General features: G+C 43.5%; 1 protein-coding gene across 10 annotated transcripts in view; it reads right to left on the minus strand.

Moving 5' to 3' along the window:
* The window catches only part of SLIT2 (slit guidance ligand 2), a 715,126-nt gene that overhangs the window by 663,996 nt on the left and 23,533 nt on the right, over positions 1-27,597 (minus strand). For all 10 annotated transcript variants that reach the window (XM_069631891.1, XM_069631899.1, XM_069631897.1 and 7 more), the window contains exon 4: positions 5,784-5,855. In XM_069631891.1, coding sequence (XP_069487992.1) covers positions 5,784-5,855 — 72 coding nt within the window. The remainder of the gene's footprint in view (positions 1-5,783; positions 5,856-27,597) is intronic.

Raw genomic sequence — 27,597 nt, forward strand, 5'->3', positions numbered from 1 at the left:
AAGAGGTAAAATGAGAGAACATGAGAGCATGCAAGGATAAAAGAGCGAGAAAGAGAGAGAAGGCAAGCGAGAGAAGAGAAAGAGAGAGAAGAGAAAGAGAGGAGAGGAGAGGGAGACAGAGAGATGGAGAGAAAAGAAAGAGGAGAGAAGAGAAAGTGGGAGCACGAGAGAATGAAAGAGACAGATGAAGAGAGGAGAGACAGGGAGAGACGAAGAGAAAAGAGGTAAAATGAGAGAACATGAGAGCATGCGAGGATAAAAGAGCGAGAAAGAGAGAGCAGGCAAGCGAGAGAAGAGTAAGAGAGGAGAGGGAGACACAGAGATGGAGAGAAAAGAAAGAGGAGAGAAGAGAAAGTGGGAGCACGAGAGAATGAAAGAGACAGAGATGAAGAGAGGAGAGACAGGGAGAGACGGAGAGAAAAGAGGTAAAATGAGAGAACATGAGAGCATGCGAGGATAAAAGAGCGAGAAAGAGAGAGAAGGAATGAGAGAAGAGAAAGAGAGGAGAGGGAGACAGATGGAGAGAAAAGAAAAAGGAGAGAAGAGAACATCAGATCATAAGAGAATAAAAGAGGGACAGAGTGAGAAAGAAAAAGAGAAGAGAAAGAAAAGAGAAAAGAGAAGAGAGATGAGAGGGATGGAGGAAAAGAAAGGAGAGATGAGAATGTGAGCATGGGCGACTAAAAGAGAAAGAGTGAGAATGATAGCGAGTGAGAAGAGGAAAAAGAGGAGACAGAGAGATGGAGCGAAAAGAAAGAGAGAAGAGAAAGTGTGAGCATTGGAGAATAAAAGAGAGAAAGAGCAAGAAAGAGATAAAGCAAGAGAGAGAAAAGAGGGAGACAGATGGAGAGAAAAGAAAGAGGAGAGAAGAGAAAGTGAAAGCATGACAGAATAAAATAGAGAAAGAGAGCGAGAAAGAGAGTGTAACAGAAAAGAAAGAACAGAGGATAGACAGAGATGGAGAGAAAAGAAAGAGGAGAGAAGACAAAGTGGGAGCACAAGAGAATAAAAGAGACAGAGAGATACAGAGAGAGAGAAAGAGCAAAAAGCCAGAGATGGCAATAAGAGAGGTGGGATAGAGAGTGCAAGGAAGGGAGCTGCACAGCCATATGAATCAAGTGGACTATCGAGTCATACAATCTTGGACCTTGAACGAAATAGTCCATACAATGGCAGATTAACCCTATGGAGGCTTGGAGTGCAGTTAGACCCAGGGCCTGATTCACGGAAGTGTTTTATAATGGCAAACCCCTATTGGAAAAGGGTTTTGGGAATTAGGCCCCCAGGGTGTTAGACCTTTAATGCATTGGAACAGATACATCCGTTGGTTAGGCGGTACAGAACCTGGGATACAGCAATTCATCAGTAGTTTGACAGACATCAGTTCATAATGGCTGTATCAACAGCAAGCATCACCAATTCACTCGCATACAAATGGTGTCTGAGATCATCATGTTACTACACCGGTAGAAAACAAGGGAAAACATCCTGTCAATAAGTTGGATAAGATTAGCATATGTAATATTTGCCACAAAGAAGAGTCACATTTTTATTGCACCTGCCCATGTGCTATACGCTTAACGTTAACAATGCTGTAGCAAGTTTCACAAGCCTATGTTATCTTTCTTGAACTATTGACAAAGCAAACACCACTTAACCATTTAACTGCCATGCTCCCCCCCCCCCCAGTGCCAAGGCTTTTTTGGCGATTTTGGTATTTTGCCATTCAATGCCTTCTAACGTTTTCTGTTTCATTAACCCCTTAAGTGCCAAGGACGATGTATCTTGTCCTTGGCAACAGGGAGGTAATCCCAAGGACGAGATACCTTGCCCTTGGCACTTAATAGAAGAGATTCAGCCGGTAGGATGGTTAGAACAGTTCTTCCTGTGGTTATTGTTCAAGGTGAGTTTGGCTCCCGATCTACGATGATCATCTGTGTTGTAGGATGTAATAAGACGTATGCCTTTGGCTGGCGGGTATGCTTGTGAGATTGCTTGCTGGGGGTCATTTGGCATTGGGGGTGACCAGTCACTGAGATTGATCTGGTATGCTTCTATTTGCTCCGGTCTTTGAGGATGGCATTCTAGTACAATGGGTGTAGTCTTATGAAGGGCGTAACAAGTCAACATGCTAACATCAGCTTGTGTGTGTGTGTGTGTGTTTGTGTGTGTGTGTGTGTGAAGGAGAATCTATGGAACTGTTTGAAGACACCAAACAACCTGCACCAAATCCACAATCTGTCAGGTTAGCCAAAAGCACTGGAGTGTCTATCCCAAAAAATTCCCCCAAGACTAGTGACCTTTATACCCAATATAGACATGTGGGTAATTAACAGCAAGTGCAGCCACAAAAGATTGACTTTTTAAAATCATAGCTCTGCAAAAAATATCTTCTGCTCCAAAATGTCATACTGTGAATTGAAACGAACTTAATAAATGGGATTTACCTAAAGATATTGTAGTTTCTTTGGTGATTTTGAGAGAACATTTCATTGAAACCCACTGTTACATGATCAGACACATATTGGAAAACCTCAGCTTTAGGTACACAATAATCGGAATGACCCAATCTGACTGTTTACATTTGGTCATTGGGTAATTTTGACCTAATTATAGGTCTTACTTTTGACCATTTTACTTTTTGACCTTAGTACTTGAAGATGAGGAGCGGGGGTTGCCGGGTTGTCCCCATTCCTCATGTTCAAGTATCTGCGGCCTCGGGGGTTACACGGTTGTCTCACGCTTCCTTAACCATGGAGGCAGGGGACAAAAATTGCTCGGGACCCCGTTTTCAATAAACGGTCAAAACGGGGGCACTAACAGTTTTACTGCGGGCAGTCTGCCCGCGTACAAAACTTTCGCAGGCAGATCTTATACATCCCAATAATCCGAATTGTTTATGAAACAATGCCTAATAATCAGTAAAAAAAAATGTTTTAAAAATCGATATATCTTTATGACACCAGGGCAAGAGGCAGACGTTGCACGCTCACTCAATGTCTGACATTAACTTTCCCAACGGCAACTAAGAATGAACTCCTGCCATATTTACCATAAACGACAGACTAGATACATGTTTTCTCAAGACTCTACAATACTGACAGTGAAACAGAACCTGGCATGGACCCAGAACACTTAGGCACATATATTTTATAATTAACAGGCCAGCAGAATGTAGAGGAGCAGGTGGACACGTCATCCCTGGCTCCCGCACCCTCTCCTCCATCATACTGGAATAGCAGGAGAAGAGCCCTACGTGGGACACCAGGTATTATCCCAGTACCACATTGAGTGTATGACAGACGATTGTACTCTCACACTAAAAGGAAGGAAGGATTTCGTCACACACCATTGGACATCACAGAGCTGGAAGTAAAATCTGATGAGGGCAGAGCAACTTCATGAAGGAAAGATACTGAGACGTACTGAAACAATACGCAAATACTTAAAGAATAAATATGTAACTGAAGTAACAAGAGAAACATGTAATTGATATGAAGAAATCATATGCATAAAGATAAAGTAACCTGATGACTACTAAGTGTATATATGCAGAAACGCAAGGTAGACATATAGAGGCTTGCTGCAGAAGAAAACATAACGTGGCTAGGGCGGCCATGACGGAAAAATGGATGTCGGACTCATGTTGAAATCAATCAAGCGAAGAGAGAGGCCAGGGCGGTTTAGATATGGATTGGCCACAACAGGTATGTGAAATCAACATTGTGAAGGGGGAGGAGTGTTTCACAGTAAAGCTATCCTCCGGTAGAAGGAACACGCCAATTGATGGAGTAGGGTGGAGCACGAGCTCCTAGAGGCAGATCATGGTGCTAAAGTCCTCCCTAAAACAATGTGAGGAACGTAGCAACTGGTGCAGATTGAGAGCAAAACTAGTACGGTTACACATCATGAACAGCATTCAACATGAACACGACAAAACAGGGGTTCGTTTCAGAGCTGTCTGCTGGTTCCAGAATCAAAGACCTGCCTAGAACGGTTCCAATAGGATTGGATTCCAACTGCAAATTAAATGTCAATGATTCTCGCAACCAGATAACAGGATGAAAAGGAAGCAAAACAGAAACATGTTCAGGATCTTCAGAAAGAGAAATGCGAAAAGAAGTTGAGCAGCTACAAGTACCAGCAGAACGGGAAATATCTGCAATGAGCGCTTTGAAACACTTGCCTGTGTATAGGCGCTATATAAATAAACATACAATGCAATGCAATAACAGCCACGGGTTGCTGAGAACGTAACATGCATGGTTGTGAAAGATAAGAACTGAAGCATGCAGCTGGAATGTAACATGGCACTGCATCACATGATCTACTTCATGTTTGTGCAAAAGACCACCGTAAATGTGCCCATATATCTTCAGCAGCCACCTAGCTCCAAAGGGGCTCATTTTGAATGAAGGTGCATGAGGTAGGCGTCAAGGTGCTAGGCCTGTTGTAATGCCTGCTTTCAAGCTCTGGGTCATTTTCATAGTTTTTAAAGGCAGAGGACAGAGCCGGGACAGGAGTTACATTTCCGCCTCCATTTTACCCTCTTCCTTCAAAAACAACTTGGCTTCACACCAGCGTGGGATGTTCATGCTGACGTCAAATGAACAAAAAAGCAGGCAGATTACAGAGGGAAATCATTGGAAACGCTTCCTTCCATGCACACATGGCCGGTGGAGTCTTCTCATTTTTCACGACAGAGCCCAAGAGAGAGGCGTACACTCCTCTTCCGGATTCTGCAGTGCACATGACAAAAAGTGCCCGCACGGGACCCGTTTGCACACAAGCGCAAGCGGAGGCAGTCTCCTCTGGGCAATTTACACTTGTAAATAAAATGAGCAACAACCTGTTAGAATGGGAAATGTTCACGCCAGAATGATTGTGCACAGAAAGGCAATCAAAACATCTACTGTACTCTCTGTAAGCAACTTAATACTGGAGTGGTAACTCGTGGGACACAGGTGCGATGCCACAGACAACATTCAACGGCAATGAGACTGCAATCCTGTGGACATGCCACCAACACCATTGAAGCCATGTAGCAAAGTGTGCACATGAGTAGGAACGCAAAGGACAGAATGTCGGATTGCATACTGGCAGGATTAGTAAATGCCTAGTTGCTCTTCATTCCAGGGGTGCGGGGGTTGCATGGCGAGACAAATGATGTTCGCCAAGTGTTCAATGATGCAATCAGGGACAATCATAATTTGAAAAGGAAACCACAGAATTATCGCATATCACTATGAATGTAACATGGGTTTGCACTGATGAGGTCATCTTCATACATGCAGTACTATGAAATAACACCAATGGCAGCTGTGCACTACATAGAACAACGGTGGCACACTGTCAATACCTAACATATATACCCTCTGAAAAGAGACCATCTTTGGGGCCGTAAACACGATAAGGAGTGCTACTGCTGTGAGTCTGGGAAAAACATAACATGGTATACTATCCCAACACTTGGGGGTGAGCTGCATTCACGTCACGAGACCCAACCGGTCCTCATGCAACCAGCTATCTGACGCATTGTGACACTTCAACCAATGGCTTCACCTTCCGGGCTTCACCTGACCCCAAAAACTAATAGCAACTAGGATCATTCCATGGATGATACATTCATTAAATGTAGAAAACCTGAGAGGCACATAGGGGGGAGGGGCACAAATACAGCTCTGTAAGGGCCTAGAACCCTATGTCTAGACATAATCAGTCATCAGCGTGCCGCTCGCAGGAAAACCCAAGAACACATCAATAAATTGATCGGGTGTACTCACAGTCGATACAGCTTCGGAGTCCCCAAGAAAAGCAGTTCCGGCAGGACCTGGATGTTATTTCTGTTCAATCGCCTGTTAAAATAAAAAGTAAAAGAACATTGAAGTTACAAATCCAATGTTTCATGCATTTTAGCAGAAATGATTTGTGATCTCATATAGTGCTTCATGCCGGATTCCTCCTGCTTTAAGGCACTATAATAAAAGTTATTACCACCCAATTTAATGGTAGCGACATTCCTGTGTAAACTTAAAGACGGTTGTATACAAAAAGAACATCGTGTCCACTAAATTAAGCATATATAGAGAGACGATTCCATGATTGTTTTTTCAAGTAAGTACTGTATATAGATAAATGGGGCAAAGGCCTCCTTCAGCAATACACCCCAATGCAAAGGATGCCCCTAATGCATGAGACAAGCAAGCAATAGCCCAGCAATGCTTTAGCAGGGCAGCTTTGTCCAATCAAGTGGCCACCTGTGTCGCAATGATGCTTTCTTCCTGAGCTGCACGCAGGCATGTCTCTAAGAAACTCACACTATCGGGAATATGGCTTTTATGGAGCAAGAAACTCAATTAGTGCAGAGTAATAACTCCTTAATAAATATGTCAATTACTAAAATTAGCTCCAGAGTAATCTGACTGGAGAAGAATTGGGGATCAAAAATAGGAATCTTTTCCCAAAAATCAGGGAAAGACAATGGGCCTGATTTACAAACATGTTTTACAATGGTTCAATCCCATTGGAAAACCTTTAGTAAATCACGGCCAAAATGTGTGTTTGCATTTTCCAGCACACACGGTGTAATGGTTAACATTGGAGAACATTGTCAAAATATTCTCTCTCTTTCACTGAATATCTCGGACAATATTTGGACATGTTAGATTGGATAGACTATGCCAAACTGTAACATGCAGAATATACCTTTTAACCAAAAGGTGCAATTCTAAGATTTTGCAAAATGATGATCAGCGAAACCAACAGCCATAGTGCTTTCCAACGCGATCTTGTGCAACAACGACATTCGTCTACATCTATGACACAATATCAGGGTCAATCTATTAGGACGCAGTCTTGCATTTCCTGATATGCAGCCTGGAATATTGATCTTGCACGTTCCAAATGCAATGTCAGTGCATAAAGCAAAGGTTGTGCCTTTGGAGGAAGTCTGATATTGATATTGGTGATTTTTGTCCACAAAGAACTGTAACATGATAGTGTGGACAGATGCCATTACAGGGTTACTGTCCCTTCGGTCCATGTTTCAGCTGCAATAACCAGCCCAGGGAGCACCATCATCCGACACGCGGTCTATTCCAATTACCACAATGTCTAGGCCCCCTAGATTGAGGTTGTGACATTAGCATTCGCGTAGGTCAGTTCATCCTAGTGACTAACTTCCAAAACGCAAACATTTGTCCCCATAAAATAGACCCTTCTAGTAGGTTTTTTAAATCAATGTTTCTTTTATCAATTTCTGCCCTTGTTCATGTTCTTATCATCTCCATGGCGTATGCAATATGGACATGGACTGCTCAGTTTGATTTTGATACAGGTGTTGCAAGTTGAGATGTTTAACCAAAAAAGAAAAAAGAAGACATGCTTAAAGCCTGATTTACAAAGCTTTTTCCAATGGGGTTTTCCAATTGAAAAGTGCTTTTGTAAAACAGGCCTTTAGCCTTTCCACCCACCCTCCCACTCGCCGCGAAACTCACCTAAACAAACATCAGTAATTTAAGTTGGAACCCTTATCACTCTTCACCTTGTTAGCTGACTGCATGCAGAGGAAACAGAGAGTAATGTAGCATTTGCTTTTTCTGTGTGTGAAATCACAACTATTGTTGTGGTACACTTTTAAAAGCACAGCACTAAGCATTAACACCCTCCATGTGGGCAGTGGAGCCAATGGACAAGCATGCACTGAACTGGATTTTACCAAGGGAAAGACCTGGCCAATTCTCAGACATGTTTGGAACTCTGAATCAGATCCCATAGTTGCCAACATGTTTCATTCCAATCTGTAGGTCCTTATCCAGGTCTGTATTTTCACTTTGCATTACGGGACCTGTACTTCTGCTTTCCCCATTATAAAACTCTGACTACAAGTCCCATCATTCAATCAGAAAAATAGGACTGGATAAGCAGCTGTAGAATGGAATGGAACACGTTGGCAACTATGTGATACCATGCAAGTGAAGAGCATGCACTCTCCCTAAGGAAAGGTTTGACCAATGCCCACACATTTCTGGCACTTATTACACACAATGACCTGGGTGTAAATTCTCACTAAGATAAAAGTATGGTCAACTAGCAATAAGAAACTGGCAGTCCCCTATTACATGCACATCACTGCCAATAAGCAATAATATCAGACCTTTATTACATGCAATGCACTGGGTTCAAACACCCAACAGGGGAGAAACGAGGCCAGTGATCAAGCACACTTGGTTCTGATAACATGCACCATATAATGAATTAGGTTTCAACAGTCACCATGGGTAAAATGGTCATTAAGAAAGCATGTCAAGACCTTACTACATATGCAGCATGGGACTTTAAACAATACAGTCAAGTTATTCCTAATCAGCATCATACTAGGTGTTAATGCTCAGCACAGGAGCAGTAAGACTAATGAAAAAGTATTTCAGAATAGCTTAAGATGCACTGTGCTGGGGAATGCACCGGTCACTGGAGGAGAGGACGGGTCAAATTTGGTATCTTTAGTGAAATAATTTCACACATGTAAGCAGGGACTGAGACAAATGGAGGAGTGCCCAGGTTAAGGGGGAGCTGTTGAAATCCTTCAGGCACAGGCCAATCCCGAGGAATCTGCTCACTCTAGAAGATGTTCTAAGCAGGGATAAAGGGTGCAGAAAATGTGTATGAAGGGTTTACTAGAGCCTTACATCTCTAAATAAGTGAATTATCCCTGCATGTGAAATGGACCACTGCTGGATGACGCGGAAGGACTTAAGGAATGCATAGAGTTGCTAACTCTTCCAGGGGGATCTATGTGGAAATGTTGAATTAAAAAAAGAGTTTTTTCATTCAATTGTTTTGACTTTTTTGTACTCTTTAAAAAAAAGAAATGCAGGGGGAGACCTTGGACTTGCGTGGAAATCGGCCCAGCGCGCCCTTGCGAGCAGCCGAGTGCCTTGCTTGTGACACCACATAGCTTGTGCAGAGGGTGGAACACCGAAAATGGGGAAGAACATTGCACGCACACTATTGAGCGGAACAATACGAATTCACAGATCGGACTGTGCAACCTCCTGGCAGGGAAATGGCCACACAAAGCCCTCATACTATCCGCGTATAGAAATCACTGTGCAGAGGTCAGATTTCAGATTGGGTGTCAGATTTAGGGGCGCGTGCACGCAGCCGGGGTTCCGATCTAACTTAGGGGTGCCCTTATGCAATGTAGCAGGGTGCAGGAATGGTTTACTGGGGTTTGCAAGCAAATTTTCAGAGTTTTACCCAATTATGATCAATTGTACTAATGTTGTCGGGATGTTAGTAACTGTTATGGGGGACCCCACAGAGGGTCCCTGAGATGCAGGCCTGCTTGCGGGGGACCCCAGGCATGTTCTGAGGGTGCATATATCCGCACCCAGGGAGCACACAAAGGTGGCTGTTTCTGGCTGTTTTTTATTTGCTTTGGGCCATGTCGGGGGCGTTCCGGCTGCGACTTGCATATACAGTTACTTTGCGTGAACAATCCCATGAATACGCATAGTGCCAGAGAACGCAGAAAAACCTCTGCGCGCAGGCTCATGCAGTGATGTTCTGGAAAAGCGCCCATTGTTGAATTTCTGCATACTATTCCACGAATCGGGCCTTTAGTTTCATAATGCAGCATTGCTCCTTTGCACTTGTAATTTCTTTCTCACTCACTAAAATGCTTTGGGACTCTACTTTCCAGAATGCAGTTTTCTCATTCCTGCTTAGCGCCTGCAAAATTCAACAACAATGAGTCAATTTCTCAACTCATCAGAATTCCAAGTACTAAGACACTTTACCCCTCTTGGAGTTCCTACTCGTGGTTCCCTACTTCTCTGTGCTCTGTCGTTCAAGGAACCTCAGTGTGTTTTGCAACAGCGTGTCAAGCTGCAGCCTTCCTCTCATGCCTCTGTTGAATTGTTCAGTGATCAGGCTTTGCAGCTTCTGCCTCAGATCTCGGAGGCACCTCTGGTCTTCCAGTGTCATAACATCGCCTCTGATCGTTCATTTGTTGGCTACATGCATGAACTTCAGAAACCTCCCTTCTGAGTGTCAGAAGTGCTTTGATACACTCTGCTTAGGTGTCTAGAGGTAAAGAATGACTGAACGCAGTCAAACATCTCCATTTGTCACTGGCTGGAGAGTTTGAATATTCACATTTCCAGAATCTTGCCTCTTAGCAGCATCCCCCTTTTGGTACATGTTCCCTAAACTCGGTTTCACCGATTTGCATATCAGTTTCCTTCAAAAGGATTGCACTACAGACTCCCACATTGACTTCAACACAGATTCCAACATGACTCCTGAGATGGATTCCAATAGGACTCAGCACAGTTTCAAACATAGCTCCTAATAGGACTCTTCCCTTCTATGGTATGAGTCTGTCTTCTATGAGGGCATCCGAAGACAGAGGTATTGTAGTCAAGGGAATATAGGACAGACTTAGGTGTGCTGAGTCGATCCTCAGCCAAACTTGATTTCTCATGGTTGTCCTTTGTTTCTTATCGGTGTTGGAGTAAGGGTCCCCCGAAGCAAGAACAGGCTGGAGGCTTAAAACCATAACCATAATTAAAGAATATAATTGTTTGCCTGGCTAGCTAACTAAAACACACTTTTTATACTCAAATTCACACTTTTTCTCAATGAACGCTTCTGTGTTACACCTCTCTGCTATTCTGGTGTAATGTTTAGCAGTCTAGGGCTTCACTAGTTTAGATACAAGTGTGAAATCCCAGTTGTACAATATGCCAAATTATGATTGGTAAAACAAATAATAAAAAGGAAAAGGTTGTTACTGCCTGCTAGGACTTCCAAAACTATGTTGAAATAATCCAAATGAAGACAGTAGAATTTCTCTGCTTAACTCATCGTTCCATATAACTTTTGCGGAGACATGATTGAAAATCTAGTTCTAGGCACACTGTTGGAATGTCCCTTACTAAGAAAGGTCTCTAGATAGCATGTTCATGGAGCAGAGAAGACCTCTCGAGATCTCACTGTTAAGCACAGTCTCTGAAGACCTAAATCTGTGAAGGCATCCTGTAAAATGCCAAGGCATGCCACAACCTGCATCGGTTACTCAAGAATCCTTGATGTTCTCTGATAGTCTTTCAACTTGAGTTATAAAGAAGTTGTAAAATCATTTCGAAAGGTAAAGTGTATTGCTCATTATACACATTTGGTACATCAGGAATAGACAACATATTGTGAGGAAATATATATCATAAACTTTGCTCGGGATGTGAATAAAATGGCGTTTTACAGTGCATTCTGTCTACTCGGTCATGGAGTCTTATCTGGCCAGTGTTCGATACCTGTGGGCCCATTTGGGATTTTGGGGCCTCCTCACCACCAGTAAAAAAAGGTCATACCACAGTCAGTAATGGCTGGAGTGGCTACACCAAAATGCCAGTCTAGCCATGTAATAACACGTATACTTGCTTTATCAAAGATGCCTAGAAATAATGTAATGCCACAGTACGAAATGGCTAGACTGGCTACAGCAAAACTCCAATCTAGCGACATGATAACATTTGTCATGCTTGTTTTTATCAGAGATGCCTAGTAAACATGGTCATGTCACAGTAAGAGCTGAATATACTAACTGCACAAAATGCGACTCATTCATAATGAACCAAGGTGCTGGCAGGTCAGCACCCCTTTCCCCATTTTAGATCTCACAACTGAACACAGGCCGGACAGCAGCATCTACGTTTGCATAAAAGAAAATATCGACCAGCACAAAGAAAGACTAACCATTTCACGAGGCTAGTGCAACATAAGAAGCTATAACATCACCAAAACTACAATCGAAATGTGAAAAAAGAGGAGCAGAAGAGGGCCCCTCTCGAGCTACCCACCTAGAATATAAAGCACCATCCCTCAACACATCAAGCACGGTCTATCCCTCCTAAGATTTAAACAGGACCTGAAAACCCATCTCACAACAAGTAATATACTTGCTTTCAACAGGGAACTTTCCAGCTTCTGAGCCACCACCAGCCATGAAGACTTTGTCCCTCACCATAATCACTTACAAAATCTTGGATTGTGCCCCCACCCTTACTTTAGAGCTTGTATCATTCTTCTCCAACTGTTTGTACATCACAAGCTATGAATACAGACATCCATACTTAATGACATGCATTCAAAACAAGATCAACCTTTTTTGACTGGTCTTTTAGTAGGCAGCACTGGAAGGACATCCAACTGGCCACCTCTTGTGTTGGGGAGGGCTCAGATGCAACCACAGGGGAGAATTTGAGCCTCCACCTCCAGGTGGCCCATGCCAGCCACTTTGAACCAGACTGTGTGAGAACTGTTGGCATTTAAACAGAGTCCTGGCAGATCAATATTTAATGCAATTAAGTGCATAGATTTTTGCACATTGAATACCTGGTTTGATACCCTCTTTGGGTAAAAGACAAAGGAAAGTAAATGCATGAACACACTATATTTTGCAAGCTATCAAGGCCTTGTCATGATGCCATTCTGTCGTGCCAAATTCTGGTCTCTGACTCATGATGCCAACGTGATAGTAAAATCCAGTCAGAAAGGAAACAAAGCAGTCTAGGAAATAGCCTCAAAAGGCTTTCCGAGCATTCAAATGATTTTCTATGATTTGAATTGCCCATTTAGACATGTATCTGATCATAGATAATATGATAGGATATGATATGATAGGGCATTTATAACACGCCTATACACAAGTGTTTCAAGGCGCGACAAGGCAAAGGAGGAGGAACAGACAACGATCCTACTAGGCCAGGTGTCATTCAAATCGTGCAAGTGCATGGGAAGGAGGAGAAGTGCGGGGGGAAAAGGGAGAGGACAGTGCAGTACATGGGATAAGACAATAAACAAGCAATAAGTAAAAATACGGCCAGCAGGCGGCAAGTGAAAGGGTAAGTGTAGACGTCCGGTATCGAGTGCTGGAGGTGGGACAGTAGGGATACAGAAAACAGTCACCAAGTGCGGGGGTTGCCAGGAAGGCAGTGCAGTAGTGCGACTGCCGGGGGAGGGGCCCTGGGCCCGAGATCAGAGGGTGGGCAGGTAACCGGTGCAGTTTCAGTGTCAGCCAGGAAATCAGCAAGGGAGAGGAGGAGAAAAAGCAGACGCAAAGAGAAAGGTTTTGAGGTGCTTCCGAATATAGGTGGATCCCAAAATAAGCACTAGCAGGGAGAGCTATACCCTACTAGTGCTACATTTACTACATTCACGTGCTCACGGAGGGGATTAGAGCGATGAAGTAAGTGGACACCTGTCCTGCCAAGTGAAGCAGCAATAACCTGGAAGAAGGTTACAGATAATATGTGTTTCTGTTTGGTCATTTGTGACAAAGCTGAAATGGACAGGAAAGGAACAAGTTTGCCTCTGTAAGCTAAATAACAAATATAAGAATTAATAAAACAAATAAGGCTTATTTTTTATGGTTAAAATGATTAAGAACCACTGTCTGTAATTCATTTTTTATAATATGCTCAATGATGGAGACCAGTCTCTAAGCACCAGACCGGGATTTGAACCTGTGTTGTTCTGCAATATTTTGCTTCCAAGACATGCACGTTGCCACTGAACTAAGTATATTAAAATCTTGTTGCTTTCAACATGTTAATCAAAAACAATTGCTTAAGTATTAAAAACATGTCATAAATGAAGTCACAACACGATATCAGTTCACAAAACCAATGGGGAATGGGGTAGGGTAGTGGGTTTAGCTACATATAGATTCTATAGGGGATAAACATTTCACTGGGTTGCAAAAATGTGATGGCTCCACCTGGAACCACCCCTATATTGTTAAAAGTTAATACAAATCAGCTCTATGGCAAGTAGTTGGTTGGCATATTACTTCATGGGCGGTGTGACAACAAGGTTTTTGATAGATTGGCTCTTTACTAACCAACCTTGGACACTTGACAGGTATCAAGATAGGAGCCAGATGTAGAGTGGGGGGGGGGGAGAGAGGCCCATGGACTGCTCTTCATCCAATTAAAAGTTACTATCCCTCATTCTCAGGGCATAAGAACGGGCAATCCCTTTGTACTTGGCCTTGTGCAGCGATTTGTGTCTATGTGTGATTTTAGGGAGTGTTGCAAGTGCCATGCTTCTAATGGATGGGCAGTGTTTTCCATATCTAGGTTATGTGCGATGAGACCGTGTATAAAATCGAATTAACTTCTATTCATTAAGGTTTTAGCTAATATTGATATAGGTGTTGTGTTTTCTCTTGCCGGTGGGGACACTCTTGGGTTATTCTTCATGGAGTCTTTTGGCTTACTGTTATACTGCATCCGGCTATCAAAAGCTGTTTGTGTCATTCTGAAACCTTAATTAATCTAGAGGTATGCTGCTTACACCTTGGGAACAGTTATTTTGTGCCTTCGTTCCGCCATCCTAATCCACCCTAATTTCCTCTAACTTTGGTGCTTGTTGCCAGCTACTGTCTGAGCTCTGCATGGTTTTGTGTTTTTGTGGATTCAGCCTTTTGAGCTTTTCGCAGAAGCCTTGATGTTTTTGCTGTTTATGAGACATGCTGTGGCTCCATCTATCTTTAAGAAGATGGCTGCACACTACCCTCTAGTTTCCATGTTGGCGATTTATATTCGTGTGTCATTCATGTTGCAATTACCTTATACATTGATCATGTTAATATTCTTCATGTCTTATGGATGCTATGTTAGTATTCTTAATGTCTAAATGCATATATTACCTACTGTATGTGTTCTTCATGTGGATTGCATGTATTCTTCGTGTCCAATGCATGGACGTTTTACTGTAATGTTAATTTGGATGCTTTTGTCATCTTCAGTTCACATTGTCCCCAAGCCCTGCTGTACCAGTGGGGGATAAGGATAGAAAGGCTGTCGCAGGATGCAACGTCTCTCACCTTTGCGGTATTGATGTGGGGAGGGGCAGAATCTATGGATGACATATTCATTTGCACCAAACACTTGGCATCTTTGATAAAGCAAGCATGATACGTGTTAATACATGGGTAGACTGACATTTTGGTGTAGCCAGTCCCGCCATTTCACACTGTGGCATGACTTTTGTTTACTGGGCATCTATGGTAAAACAAGAATGATAAGTCTTATTACGTTTCTAGACTGCCCTACATTGGTGCAGCCAGCTTGGACATGTTTTCTGATTGTGGCATGACATTTTTAATGGCAAAGCCAACATGAGTATGTTCTTACATGGGGTACTTTTATGCTTTGGCAGAGCCAGCTTGGACATGCTTTGTTATGGTATGATTACTGGTATTGTACGCAAAGCAAACAGGAGTATTTTCTTATATGGGAATTCTGGCAGCTAGCATAGAAGTGTATGGGCACAGCCAGCATGAAAATGATTTTTATACTGGCATATATAGTGTTGAAAAGCATCATGAAAATGCAATGGGAAATGCATAAGTGCACAGTTGTGACTTGCGTCCATTAGATTTTTTAATGAGTTATCTTACAAAACCGATTGCAGATTGTCTGACTTTTTATCCATTTTTTTAACAGAAGGTGTACTGTATAATGTACAATGTTAACCGATTATTCCCCAAAAAAATCTTGGGGCGACAAACCCCCTAGAACACCCCTTAGCTCATTCAGGCTCCCTTGCTATGCTCGGTCGCCTTCCCATATTTGTGGGAAATATACAACCCGCCACCAATGATGAGAACCACAGAAAGTGCAGATAACATTGATTAAAAAAAAAAAAAAAAAGTTTCTAAACCAATGCTACTCTTCTTTGCCAAGAATTTCTTAATGAGCAGTAGTACATTGGCAGTAGCTCTTTGCAACCTCTGTCTATTACACAAACGCCGAGTGGCAATTAAACAGATCATCTCAATGAAAATAGAAGGGAGGCTCCCATGAAATCTCTAGGACTCCTTCTTACCCAAAAGGAAAATTCTACAAACCACCCCTTCCTTTTCTGCTTTCTGTTATCAGCTGAAGGAAAGTGTACCTGGCCTAGCCTACCGCTAGGTGGGCACTTGGCACTTACACTATTTAGCTATCAAATTGATTATTTTGATTACTTTAGAAGGCCTTTATAACTTCTGCACTATGCATACTCCATGACACCGTTTAGTGTGCAGTGCAACACTCCTTTGAACCTTCTTAACCATCCTTAGGGTCAGAGTGATGCTAGTGGAAGAGGTCCAAACCTGACCTTAGTTTCCACTTCTGACCTTCTAACGGAGTCCTTCAGTGTCCAAGTGCGAGTTTCACAAATTTCCGGAGATTAAATCGGAACAGCACAATAGTAAGAAAAAAAGGGTGTATTCTTAGGCACTCAGACGGAATGAAAAGCTGTTTCTTTTAATTAAAAACGGAGCTCTGACGGATAAACACTTGCAAAGTAAATACAATGAAAAGCAATCGTGTTTTTGGTCCTTTTGTAGTAATCTCAATTATTTCTTGAGCATTTTGTAACAGTGCAAACGAAGCTGCTCGCTAGAAGGATAGCACCCCGCAGCAAACACTGCCACAAAGGGGGAGCACGAAACAGATGTGGGAAAAATAAACAACCACCCAATCCGACATTGCAAAGGGGACCAGGGGCTGCAAGAGCAAACAGGCCAAGTCTGAGAAGATCCGTCCATCGATGGAGAAAGGACCTGGGTGAGGGCGACCCCAGACCTGACGCGAAGTATGCCTCTCACCGCCTTCTTCCGGCCCTTTCTAAAAATGGTCGTTTTTAATGTTTCCTTCATTTCATCATGAGTTAGGGGGCATTGACGTGGCCTTCTGGATGGATTGGGCATATTTAATCAGATTGCCACCCTCCAAATCCTATATAACAACATAAATTAGTTATTCTCACCATAAGCGCAAACACAGACAAGATTTGGCACTACAGAGGCGTGGCTATTTTACCCTAGACTTTGGCTGTGAGTCAGCTTCAAATGTTAATCAATGACGATTTCAGGACAAATGGCACAGTACTATTAATTAGACTCACTATGTGTAATAGTGAAAGGGAAACAAAATGAACATATCCATAGAAGTCGTTCCATCTAGAAAGCGCTTAGACTGACAGACTCTGAGCACATTTCACAGCCGAGTAGTTTCCTGTACATAGAACTTAGTGTTAATGTTTTGTTTAACTTGTTTTTATTAGAGTGCTTGGCACTGTGCTCAATGGAATAACCGGTGTGCCCCTTCTTTGCTTGCAATATAAGGAATTTGCTGCTTCTGAAAGGTGCAGTAGCTCAGTGAACTTATTAAAAGTCTACTGGCACATAGAAATCGTTATTAACCTCCTCTAAGGCAATCAGAATGTTCAGAGTATAGTCGTTAACTATCGGTATTGACTGCATTTTGAACATTTTGACTCCAAAAGCAGACAGGCAAACAATAATGCAATTTCCAGGTAAGATTTCTCTCAACAAGACATATCCTCTCTAAGAGGACATTCTATTGAACACAAGAGAAAGCTAAAAGATGAGGAAATGCTGCAGCATTCTACAGAAACCATTTACTTGTACACAAGCCGTAATGCATACTCCTATGAAACCCTCTCCAGTTTAACCACATTTTCAATTGAAATCCTTAACACATGAAGACAGCTTTGTTATTCAAATACTAAATGAAAAATGTTGTTTACTGAGTTGGTCAATTTACTGTCTCATTATCAAATTAATAATCCAAACTCCAAAACATGATTTGCTACTATCACTTGATAATAATAACCTTTTAGACCTCGGGAGGTGTATCATTATCTCCAACTTGCCGGCGGGTCATTATCCCAAGATAATGACCCCTACCTTGGTCTATAAGGCTATGTGATTCTATAGACTGCCATATATGAAGCCTTGGGTGCAAAATGATGACCTCTATTGTCAAACAAAAAAGGGAATGGGAGAGTGAGAGAAAAACAATATGGGCCTGATTCACACAGCGTTTTCCTATGGGTTTGTGCCATTATAAAACGCTTCTGTTTCTCAGGCCATAAGTGTGTTCTTCTCGTCTAAGTTGGCCAAATAAATGTGAGGGAAATATATGGGTTTTACCTGTGGAAGGCGAAAAAAAACCATACGCCTTGCATCGTTCATAGAGTTTGTGTAGATTTCCCTGAACACCCATTTCTCTGACACACCCCAGCAGGAAGCTTGCAAGTGGAAATATCCAGAATCCTCAAAGCTGGCGATCCTTGAAAGTTTTGCATTTGAGGACAAAAGTCTTCCTTCTGCCAGGCGTGTTCCAGCACAGTGCTTTTTCCACCCTGCAAGACTGCAACGTTTACGTTGGCTGGAGTGCTTCGGAATTGGCATGCCATCGCCACCTCTCTATGCTACATGCAAACCAGGGATGCAAAAAAGAACTGCTGCTTGCCGCTCACTTACAAAGTTAAGAGTTTGCAAGTGTTTTCAGAGGTCCTGCGTCATGAATAAAACTGCATAACACCTGAACTAGAATCAGGAGCTACCATATGGTTTGCAGCAGGAGTTGCAAGCAGTGGCGTCGCTAGGGGGTGTATGGGGGGCCAGGGACCCCCCTGTGAACCCTGTGCCCCCCCTCGTTCCCCCCTACCAAAGACAGGCAGTGACCATGTTCTCCCTCTACATTTGTCTGTGCCCCACCTACGTTTGTCTTTGGCCCCCTCTGTGCCACTCCTAAATTTGATTCCTGGCGACGCCACTGGTTGCAAGCGCTAGGAAGAGCAGGTCTCGTATTAGGGTTTTGGATAAAAGGAGTACTTATGGTTGTGTCAAGTTGCCTTGAATCCTGACGAAGGTAGAATGAATTTGCAACACACAGGCACAATCGGATCCCTCCCTAGATCCCCCATTCACAGGTCAGCAAAAGGAGGCGTGGGGGCTGCGTTTTCTTCCCGGTGAGGCTGCTATTATGTCAGAATGCAAAGAGGGTATTTTAGGCAGTCCTATAAGTAGGGTTTACGAGGTTCAGTGTGCGAATGTTGTCTGTTGAGTTCAGCAATTGAGACTACTAAGCAAGACAAAATATTCCAAACGAGAATTTGCGAGAAAATTCCTACTCGAGGGTTTTTTCAAATGTGAACCAAATTATGCATTTAAACCAGTTTTCTAGCTCTAGTGTCGGCACAGAATGTAATTGAGTTGAACAATGTGTTGGGTATCCCAGTGCACTAGTGAGGAGCATGATAACCACAAGCAATTAAGAAGGTTAGTGGTCCACTACACAGAGAAGAGAATGATTGCAATAATTGCCTACTTTGCTTATATTACCGATTGTAGAAATGACACCAGTAACATGCTAAAACGCATAGAAGAACATGCTGGGGTGCCCAGTCTATCCAATGTAGTCTTCCATCTGGCAAATATGTCCCCATCATCCTCTCGAATGTGCAGGTTGTCTTCATCCAATGAGTATCTCTTCCTGATTCTTACCCCATTCGGCCTATCATGTTACCCAAATGGACCGCTATCTCATCTTAAGGAGCCCCTTATCTTCCCCGAGTGCCATTCATCGGTGTTCGATGTATTGCTCCTCTCGCCCAACATGTTGCTCATTTTTCCCAATGCACTGCACCCCTTCCCCCAATGCAATACTCTTCTCCCTCCAATGCATCCTCATATTCCCCCTATGTATTACTCATCTCCCTCAATGCGTCTAATTTTTAGCCAGTATTTCTCGTACTTTCCCCCAATATTGTCCTCATCTTGCACCAATGGATTGCTGATCTTCCCCAAAGTGCCTCTAGTATTTGTCAATGTGTCATCTTCTTCTATTTTCCTATATCCACAGATGTTTATCCCCCCAGCAACCGTGCATCTTCCTTCCTCTAACGGGTGTCATCTTTTCCCAAAGGGTGTCATCTTTTCCTAATGCGTAGCTCTTCTTCCTTCAATGCCTCCCCTCATCTTCACACACTGTTGCTCACTCTCCCAACCCAATCTCACATTTTAAACTCTGCCTTTTACATTCCACCATGTCGCTCTATTATCTCCCACAGTGAATTTCATCTTCCCCAAAGTGTTTCGTCTTCCCCAACGTTTCATCATCCTCAACGTGTCACGCAACTTCCCCAATGTGTCTCTCAATTTGACTTCCCCAATGGGTCACCTCTTGCACAAATAACTCATCATGCCCCAATATGTCTCTGAAGAGTCTGAAATATGTGGACCTGGTATTTTTGCCCGAGTCTGGTTTTTACCACACTCATCACCCCAAGCCGGGACACCCTTACCACCCACATCTCCACAGGCCAGCTGCAAACAGAGGGGTGGTAGGGAACCTGCAATATGAACAACGTTACCCCTACATGCCACAAGAGATGAGCTATCGCACACGCGCGAGTACCTATCTTTCCATATAAAAGCCCTCTGAGGAACAAAAGAGACCAGTGTAGATTTTAAGGGGACCCCCTTTTTAATGAACACATCAACAATCAACCTTAACACCCTTATACCCTGTTAATATCCTCTGCCTTTGCCTATACCCTGACTTGAGTTCCTTCATAGGGATGTGCTCTGCCAGCCCACATGAGTTGGACAGGGTCATGGAAGGACACTTAGGGTGGACTAGTGGAAGAGATCTCTTCTGCCCTTATAGGTGCTGCCCACCCAAAAAGATGGGCTAGAGGATGGCCCTGCAGGGCAGCCCCTTCCCCTAGATGTGCTCTGGTAGGCCGCCTTGTCTACATACGCCATCACCCCAGCGACCTTGACTTTGCCCCTTACCTAACACCCATATACTACAATTTTACACAACCCCTTACACTAATAATGAATAAATGTAAACAAACATATACCCTTAATAAATACATAATTACATACATTTCATGTAGGTTATATGGGTGCATGCTGCATCAGTTGCACCTGGGGTCCTTGAAATCTGGCACAATGGCCGGGTCGCTGTGGCAGTGACACTGTCATGAGGATTGTCCCTACTGGCTACTTCTCAAGGGTGGCCCACACCAGACACTGTTCTCTTCATGGTGGTGCCTCGTGCACCATGTGGGGCACCGCAATCGCTTCCGTACAGCTCCTGTGCTACAGTCATTTCAAGTGGTCCCCCATGCTCAGGAAGGAGCTGCTGCACCTCTGGCCTTCTCATTCTTCCATGTGGCGGCATCCCAAGGCATCAGTGCTGCCACAGAGGTGGCGCTCCCTCTTCTTCACAATGGCCCTGTGCTGCGGGGGGGCGGGGGCATTGCACTTACTGTGCTGCACTGGAGCTCTTGGAAGTCCCCCCCTTCTCTGCACACCTGTGTCGACAGGTCACCCATGCCGGAGCATTTCATCCCGGCCGACATGTCCTTGGTGCCCTTCACCACCCCACCAGCCTGATGCCAGATGGGGTGGATTCTGCGAGATCTGCAGAATGCGCACAGGTGGCTCATGACATATGTGGTTCATGAGCCTTGATCTTCAGGGCTCGTCCCGTCTTCGGCCGGGGTAGGTTGGCCAGGTGTATTGCCATGCCGTCTGCTGTCGCTTGCTTCTTGAGTTTGTCGATGCGTCATCATTGACTCTCTCCTCTCTTCTGCTGGAGGTTGTTAGGTTATTCTTACTGTCATTCGGGGGAATGCATGGACGTTCCTTACTGCACTGCCGTGCCTAGGGTGGGTGGCTAGCTCAAGAGGGCAGGGTTTGCCAGGGATATTTTGCACTCCAGCAACTCCCCTAGCCACTGGAATGGCCTAATAAAGGATGGTATTCCTGTAGTCCATGTATTCCATGTGTGAAACGAAGCATTGCAGGTGCACAACAAAGGCTCTCGGAGGATAGCTCAGGGGCAACGTGCTCACCTTGGAAGCAAGACGACACGGACCACCACAGGTTCGATCCCCGGGTCCGTGCTTAGAAACCTCTGGGTATTAAGCGCGTTATAAATAACCTATCATATCACACATGGTGAAACAGCTAAATAACGGCAGGTAAACGTGAGGTACCTTTTACCAATGCCTCATGCCACGTCAGGTTGAACGGCTGACAAGTGGGTGCAGCTAGAACAAGCAACACGCAGCTACTAAAACAAAACATGCAGTGGTGGTACTTCTACAACCCAGCTTAAATATCCGTTGCTAACACTTTGGCACAAAGTCAGGCAGGGCCTGCAGCGCTCGAACGGATTTTAATATTTGATGTCTGCTATTGACATCCAAGAGTAATTCCCAGTTTCAAATGCTGGCCCAGCAGACTGCAACCGTCTGGTGTAAGCACAACACTGTATATAATTAACAAACGAGCTGTTCTTTTCAGCTCGGCTCGAGGAAGGAGCCGGAAAGGCAGTCAGACCTTTGGTCACCACCTCCAACCACAGTTAGGGGGTCTTTCCAAACGGCTTTCATGTTGGAATCCTTGGCCCTTTTTCTCGGACCTTCCACGCTGCCACACACTGTTTAACCAGTGTACACTGGGAAGTGAAAAGGGGCATTTGAAAAGCAAATTCAGCCGTTGCCCAAGGAATGGGTTTCAATTCCGACTTCTAAGGAGTTTTGTTGGCTGTCGGATAACAATGAGACTCCCTGGCTGGACGCAGTTGTAAACATAGGAATCTTCCCAGCTTTCCTCACAAATATGAAATATTTGCTCTCAGCAAACTGGCGGTCAGTCAGAAGAAGCCCGGAGTACGTGTCGCACTTTTAATTCGAATGCACTCCCCCTACGCAGACATCAGCCTGTGCGGATTAGTGCTTGCCTCTTCTCTTTGACAATACTGCACTCGCATATCTAAGTGGGACCTGGGACCAAACTAGAAAGGACACTTTTATTCAAGAGCATGAACTATCAGAGCGCTTATTCGAATACTTTATTGATATATGGGATAACATGCCCCCTATCTCAGCTGACGTTATGAGGATATTGCAAGTCACCAAGGGGTTCTGTGAAGAGAGGAACGAGGTTGAAGGCTTTCCATGATATTCTAAAACAAATCCATCACACAGCCATGCACTGACTAATTGTGGTGCCATAAAATCAATCTACCAGAAACCGCCTTCACCGAAAATTGCACACTCACTGGAAACCTTTGTTCCCTTTTCTTTAAGAAAGCATTTGGTTGATCAAACACTGATTATTACATACGTTTCCCTACTACCACAATCCTACAACATTTCCACTAAAACCATGTGCACTTCACATCGGTTTATTCTGCTTCCAGACTATTCAACCCCCTCTACTGTTTTCTACCTACCTTCCCTAGCCATTTCCCCACAGACCAGAGTATGGTTTATGCCAGGCAGGGGGGAAATAGGACACTATACTACTAGGCCTCTGTGCCACGAGACCATTACTTCAGTGAGGGTTCAGTATACATGCTTGTTAACATAATGCAACATAACACGTCTAGAATGTGAGCCAGAGAAACACGCTAATGTATGACTTTCATTGTGTTGTACAGACAATATTTTCAGCAGTTGAATGCAAAAACAATTTCAAAACGGCAGCTTTGTGATTTAGGAGAAGTGGTATCACATAAATAGATTGCTGCTCTCCCGTGGCTCGCCAGAAGCTCACTGAAGAAACTACAATGCATGCGTCTGCAATAATGAATGTAACATGAGAAAGTGAAGTTATTTGCCAAAAAGAAAAATATCATTTTTGTACAATTTCAAATGTTCACCTCATGAAACAAAATCTGAAATTCTCTGTCAAATAATGACTATTCTCAGGTGACCTAATCATGAAGGTTTTTGTTGGATGCATTTAAAGCTTTGAAACACACAAGTACAATCCAGATGGGATTTTTGAGGTTCACATCATTTATTAGTACCCGCTCGGGCCTATAACCATGGGCCTCGGGACATTACCTGAGTCGGTAATGCCCCCGCCGGTCGGTTTATATTGCTTAAGTATTGTAGTTCTTGCATAATTCCCTTGATAAAGGAGAAAATAAAAGCTACAGTAGAATCTTTCCTCTTTTGCATATATACTATGGGCCTTATCACGGCCTTAGCAGTATCCCGGCGGTAATATCACTGGGATAATGTCAACGCAAAAGCGCAATTTGCACTGGATCACAAATAGTGGTAAGGCTGCAATACCCTATTTCTTTAAGAATCTATAGGACTCTATGGGGATTGTGGCACTATTACCACCGGTGGTAGTAGCGCCGGCAGTAATAGCACTGAAAATGGCCTAAAACAGGCAGAAAGCTGGAGATTTACCTTCAGCAAAAAGCTGGAGGTAAAACCACAAACTTTAAACCCAACTCATGATTGGGCCAACCCTTAAATGCAGCAGTAATAGCATTTCCATCGCATTTAAGGCTACCACCCGACTTGTGATGAGGCACTATGAGTTTAAAATGACTGGTTTGAAATGTTGTCATGTTGTTTTATCATGTGAGGTGTGTACTTTAAGTAATTTCTGAAAACACGGTATTATTCTACTTCCTGAAAGTCAAACATTCACAAATAATTGCAGCTTGCTGTACGGTATGAACTGGTAAACAACGTAATCAAGTAATAAAACTCGAAACTGGGATCAAATCTTAGCTTCACCATTTAAACAAAGCGTGTGACCCTGGAAAACACATTTAATCTCCTATTGCCTAACCTGTCAAAATTGCCTGCCTCTAAACATTTAAAAATTGCCAGCCCCTTTAGTTCTACGGGTGCACTCTTAAAAAAGCCTCACTCATAGTTAACCAGTTATTGTGTTGCTTGACATATGATAATAGTGACCACTGATATATTGCATATAACAAAGAAGTAATTTGCTTCTTTGTTACCTCATGGCATGACATTTGAAACCTATGACCTTCTCCTAATCTTTGTCTATGTGTGGTGTGATGAATCCGCAGGAGGCATCATTTCTTCACCAGCAGAGACTTCTCCCTGTGTGACCAGGGGACAGCAAGCACTGAGCCTGGAGGTGGCTTTATGAAGGAGGATTGCCTGGGGGCAAGTGATTCTCAGGGGAGGGAGGCGGCATCATTAGAGAGAGGTACATACCACCCTTTCCCTTGTCATGATGCACATTTTCTTCCCGAGGCCCCGAGAACCTATATAATGTTCTTCCTTAAACTTTTGCCAACTTTCCCTCCAATGTTCCCCATATGGTATAAGGAATAGGACAGACACCTTAGATCATATAGGGTGTCCTACTGTTCCATTGAAATAAATCTGACAACTCCTCCTTATCCTCTCATTTCGGTATGACATATAGTAACCCGGTTTTAAAACATTCAGTCATGCCCAAATACTAAATTCACATCCTTTCTGCTTTTTCGTTAATAAAAACTAGCATGTGGAAGAACGCCAGCGCAATAGAGATTGCCGGAGTCCAGAATCAAACGCATCACTTTAGTTGTGGGAAAGAGCTACGTGATGGCGGGAGATTCAAACGCACTACAGCTGATGGCCATAGAGAAGATGACATGCATAGTATAGTTTATCCGCATCGCAGCCGAGAGCTTGATATACGGCATGAAGGCAGAGGCAGCAGGTGCGGGAAAAAACAACAGCCCTATGGGAGATCTCGTGCAAACTGAAGAAGGGGAACCTAAGACTCCAGAGCCGTGGCAAGAGGCAGGCCAGCAGAGGGAGTTAAGAAGGAGATGCAATGCCAGAGAGGAGAACTGCAGAGAGAAGCTGAAACCCTGGAGCTGCAATAACACACACAGGAAAGGCACTGAACTGCTACAGATGCTAAACACTCCGAAAAGAAGTGGAGATGGGAACCCAATGCCTGGGTGGAGAACCGCAGAGGGAAGAGGGAAGCCTGATGCTGCTGTAACTCGTCCAGAGAGAGAGACGCTAGCTCGCTGGGAAAGCCAAACACTCCGGAGTAATGGAACTCTGGGGCATTGGGAAAAACACAGAAGAGTTGGGGATAATCACCCAACCAGGGAACTCATGTGAAAAGGGTTGACATCCTGGGAAAGGTGTGTCAGATTTTGAGAGGGACACTGAAAAGAAATACAGAACCTGGCTTTCTCTGAATAAACTGTATGAAGTAAAAAACCAAAAGAAAGATGAAACATAAGTGAGGGAGGATCAAGATCCCTAAATGCCAAATATACTAGGCAATTGCAAGTATGTGAAAACAAGAGGCCCTAGCAGAGGAGTATACCAGGCATTTGCAAGTGTGTGAAAATATGAAACACTGGCAGGAGAGTATATCAGGTAATTGCAAGTGTGTGAAAACTAGAATCTCTGGTAGGAGAATATACCAGGCAATTACACATGTGTGAATACCAGAAGTTCTGGCAGGAAGTACACCAGGCAATTACAATTGTGTGCATCTAGAGAAAAAACAAGTGTGTGAATACAAGAAGCCCTGGCAGGAGAGGATACCAGGCAATCACAAGAGTGTGAATGTAGGGAAACAGAGAAACCCTGGTAGGCGAGTATACCAGGTATCCTGACAAACTGAAGGCCAAAGATAAATATATGTGTGGCTTTGATATTGAACATGAGGAAAGACAAGAACTATTATCTTCAAGAGATTGTGAAGATGAATCCAGGGGAAGGAAGCCACCCTCTTGATTAAGGAGCCATATCCTTGAGAGACTTTATTTGGGGGTTATTTATTCCTTTTTGAACACTTTTGAAATACCAAAGGCCAAAGACATTATCCTTTTCATCTTAAGATTTATTTCATTCAAATGTGAGGGCCAGAAGTTTAGTCATAGGACGGTTTTGTTATGGACTTTCTGACACTGACAGATCCTTAGTTTTACGTTTAAGTAGGGAAACACCTCTAGGACAGAGAAAGCAAGACATTTTTTATTTTATCATTACAATATTTAGTCAAAACCATGTCTAAATGGTGTCCTACTTTAATTCCTGACCATTCACATATGGTGTTAGAGGTGGGATCAGATTCAGTTGACACAAACTGGGGATCCCACATGAATAGAGTACGCTCTGGCCCTCCATTGTTACATCTAGAAAAAAGTGGACTAACATCACCTTTTCCACCAGTAAGTCATTTTCCAAAAAGAGAGACCAAACCAGCCCACTTCAACAGGTCAAAACCACTTGGTCAGAGAAAGTTAAGAGACCATGACCCCCACAACCACCTGAGTTATCGGTTGGGTCATCTTCCAGTTATTGAACTCAAAAGCCATTGTCCCCATAAAGAAGACCATGGGGGGGATCAATTACCATCTTTTTTTGTCGCAAGATTATCTGGTGCAGGGGAGAGACAAGGCAGTAATCTCTTTTGATATACAGCTCAACCTCTCCACCAATGTTGCCATCTATGTTATGTGCCCCAGAGAAAGAGAATTAAGGGAACTACCCCAAACTTTGCTGTGGAGACAAATTAAAATGTATTCTTTTGCATTTTTCATCGACACCAATTAAGATCAGGCGGACTAGCTGGTGGGACGTTTACTGTACAAAACCTTGTGGGAACTTCCCTCCAATGAGACCCCTAGGAAAGATAAAGGGAAAGGAACCCTGAAAATGGTTTCCTATCCTTTGGAACGGGAGGTGGATTATGAGCAAGCCAAGGGTGAGTTCCTATGGGAAAATACAAACCTTCCGATGCCTTAAAAGCTCTGAATCATTTCTCCCTTTGGGAAATAGAATCTGGGCCAACGAGAATACCCCTTTCCTCCCAGATGCCAATAGACGACATTAGCCACCGATATTTCCTGCAGCCCTCCAAAATACCCAAATCTTAAGTGGGGCCCCTATCAGGAACAATGCCATCCT

This window comes from Ambystoma mexicanum, chromosome 6q (assembly GCF_040938575.1).
Source record: "Ambystoma mexicanum isolate Mex_15411 chromosome 6q, UKY_AmexF1_1, whole genome shotgun sequence".
In the NCBI taxonomy this organism is placed as follows: domain Eukaryota; kingdom Metazoa; phylum Chordata; class Amphibia; order Caudata; family Ambystomatidae; genus Ambystoma; species Ambystoma mexicanum.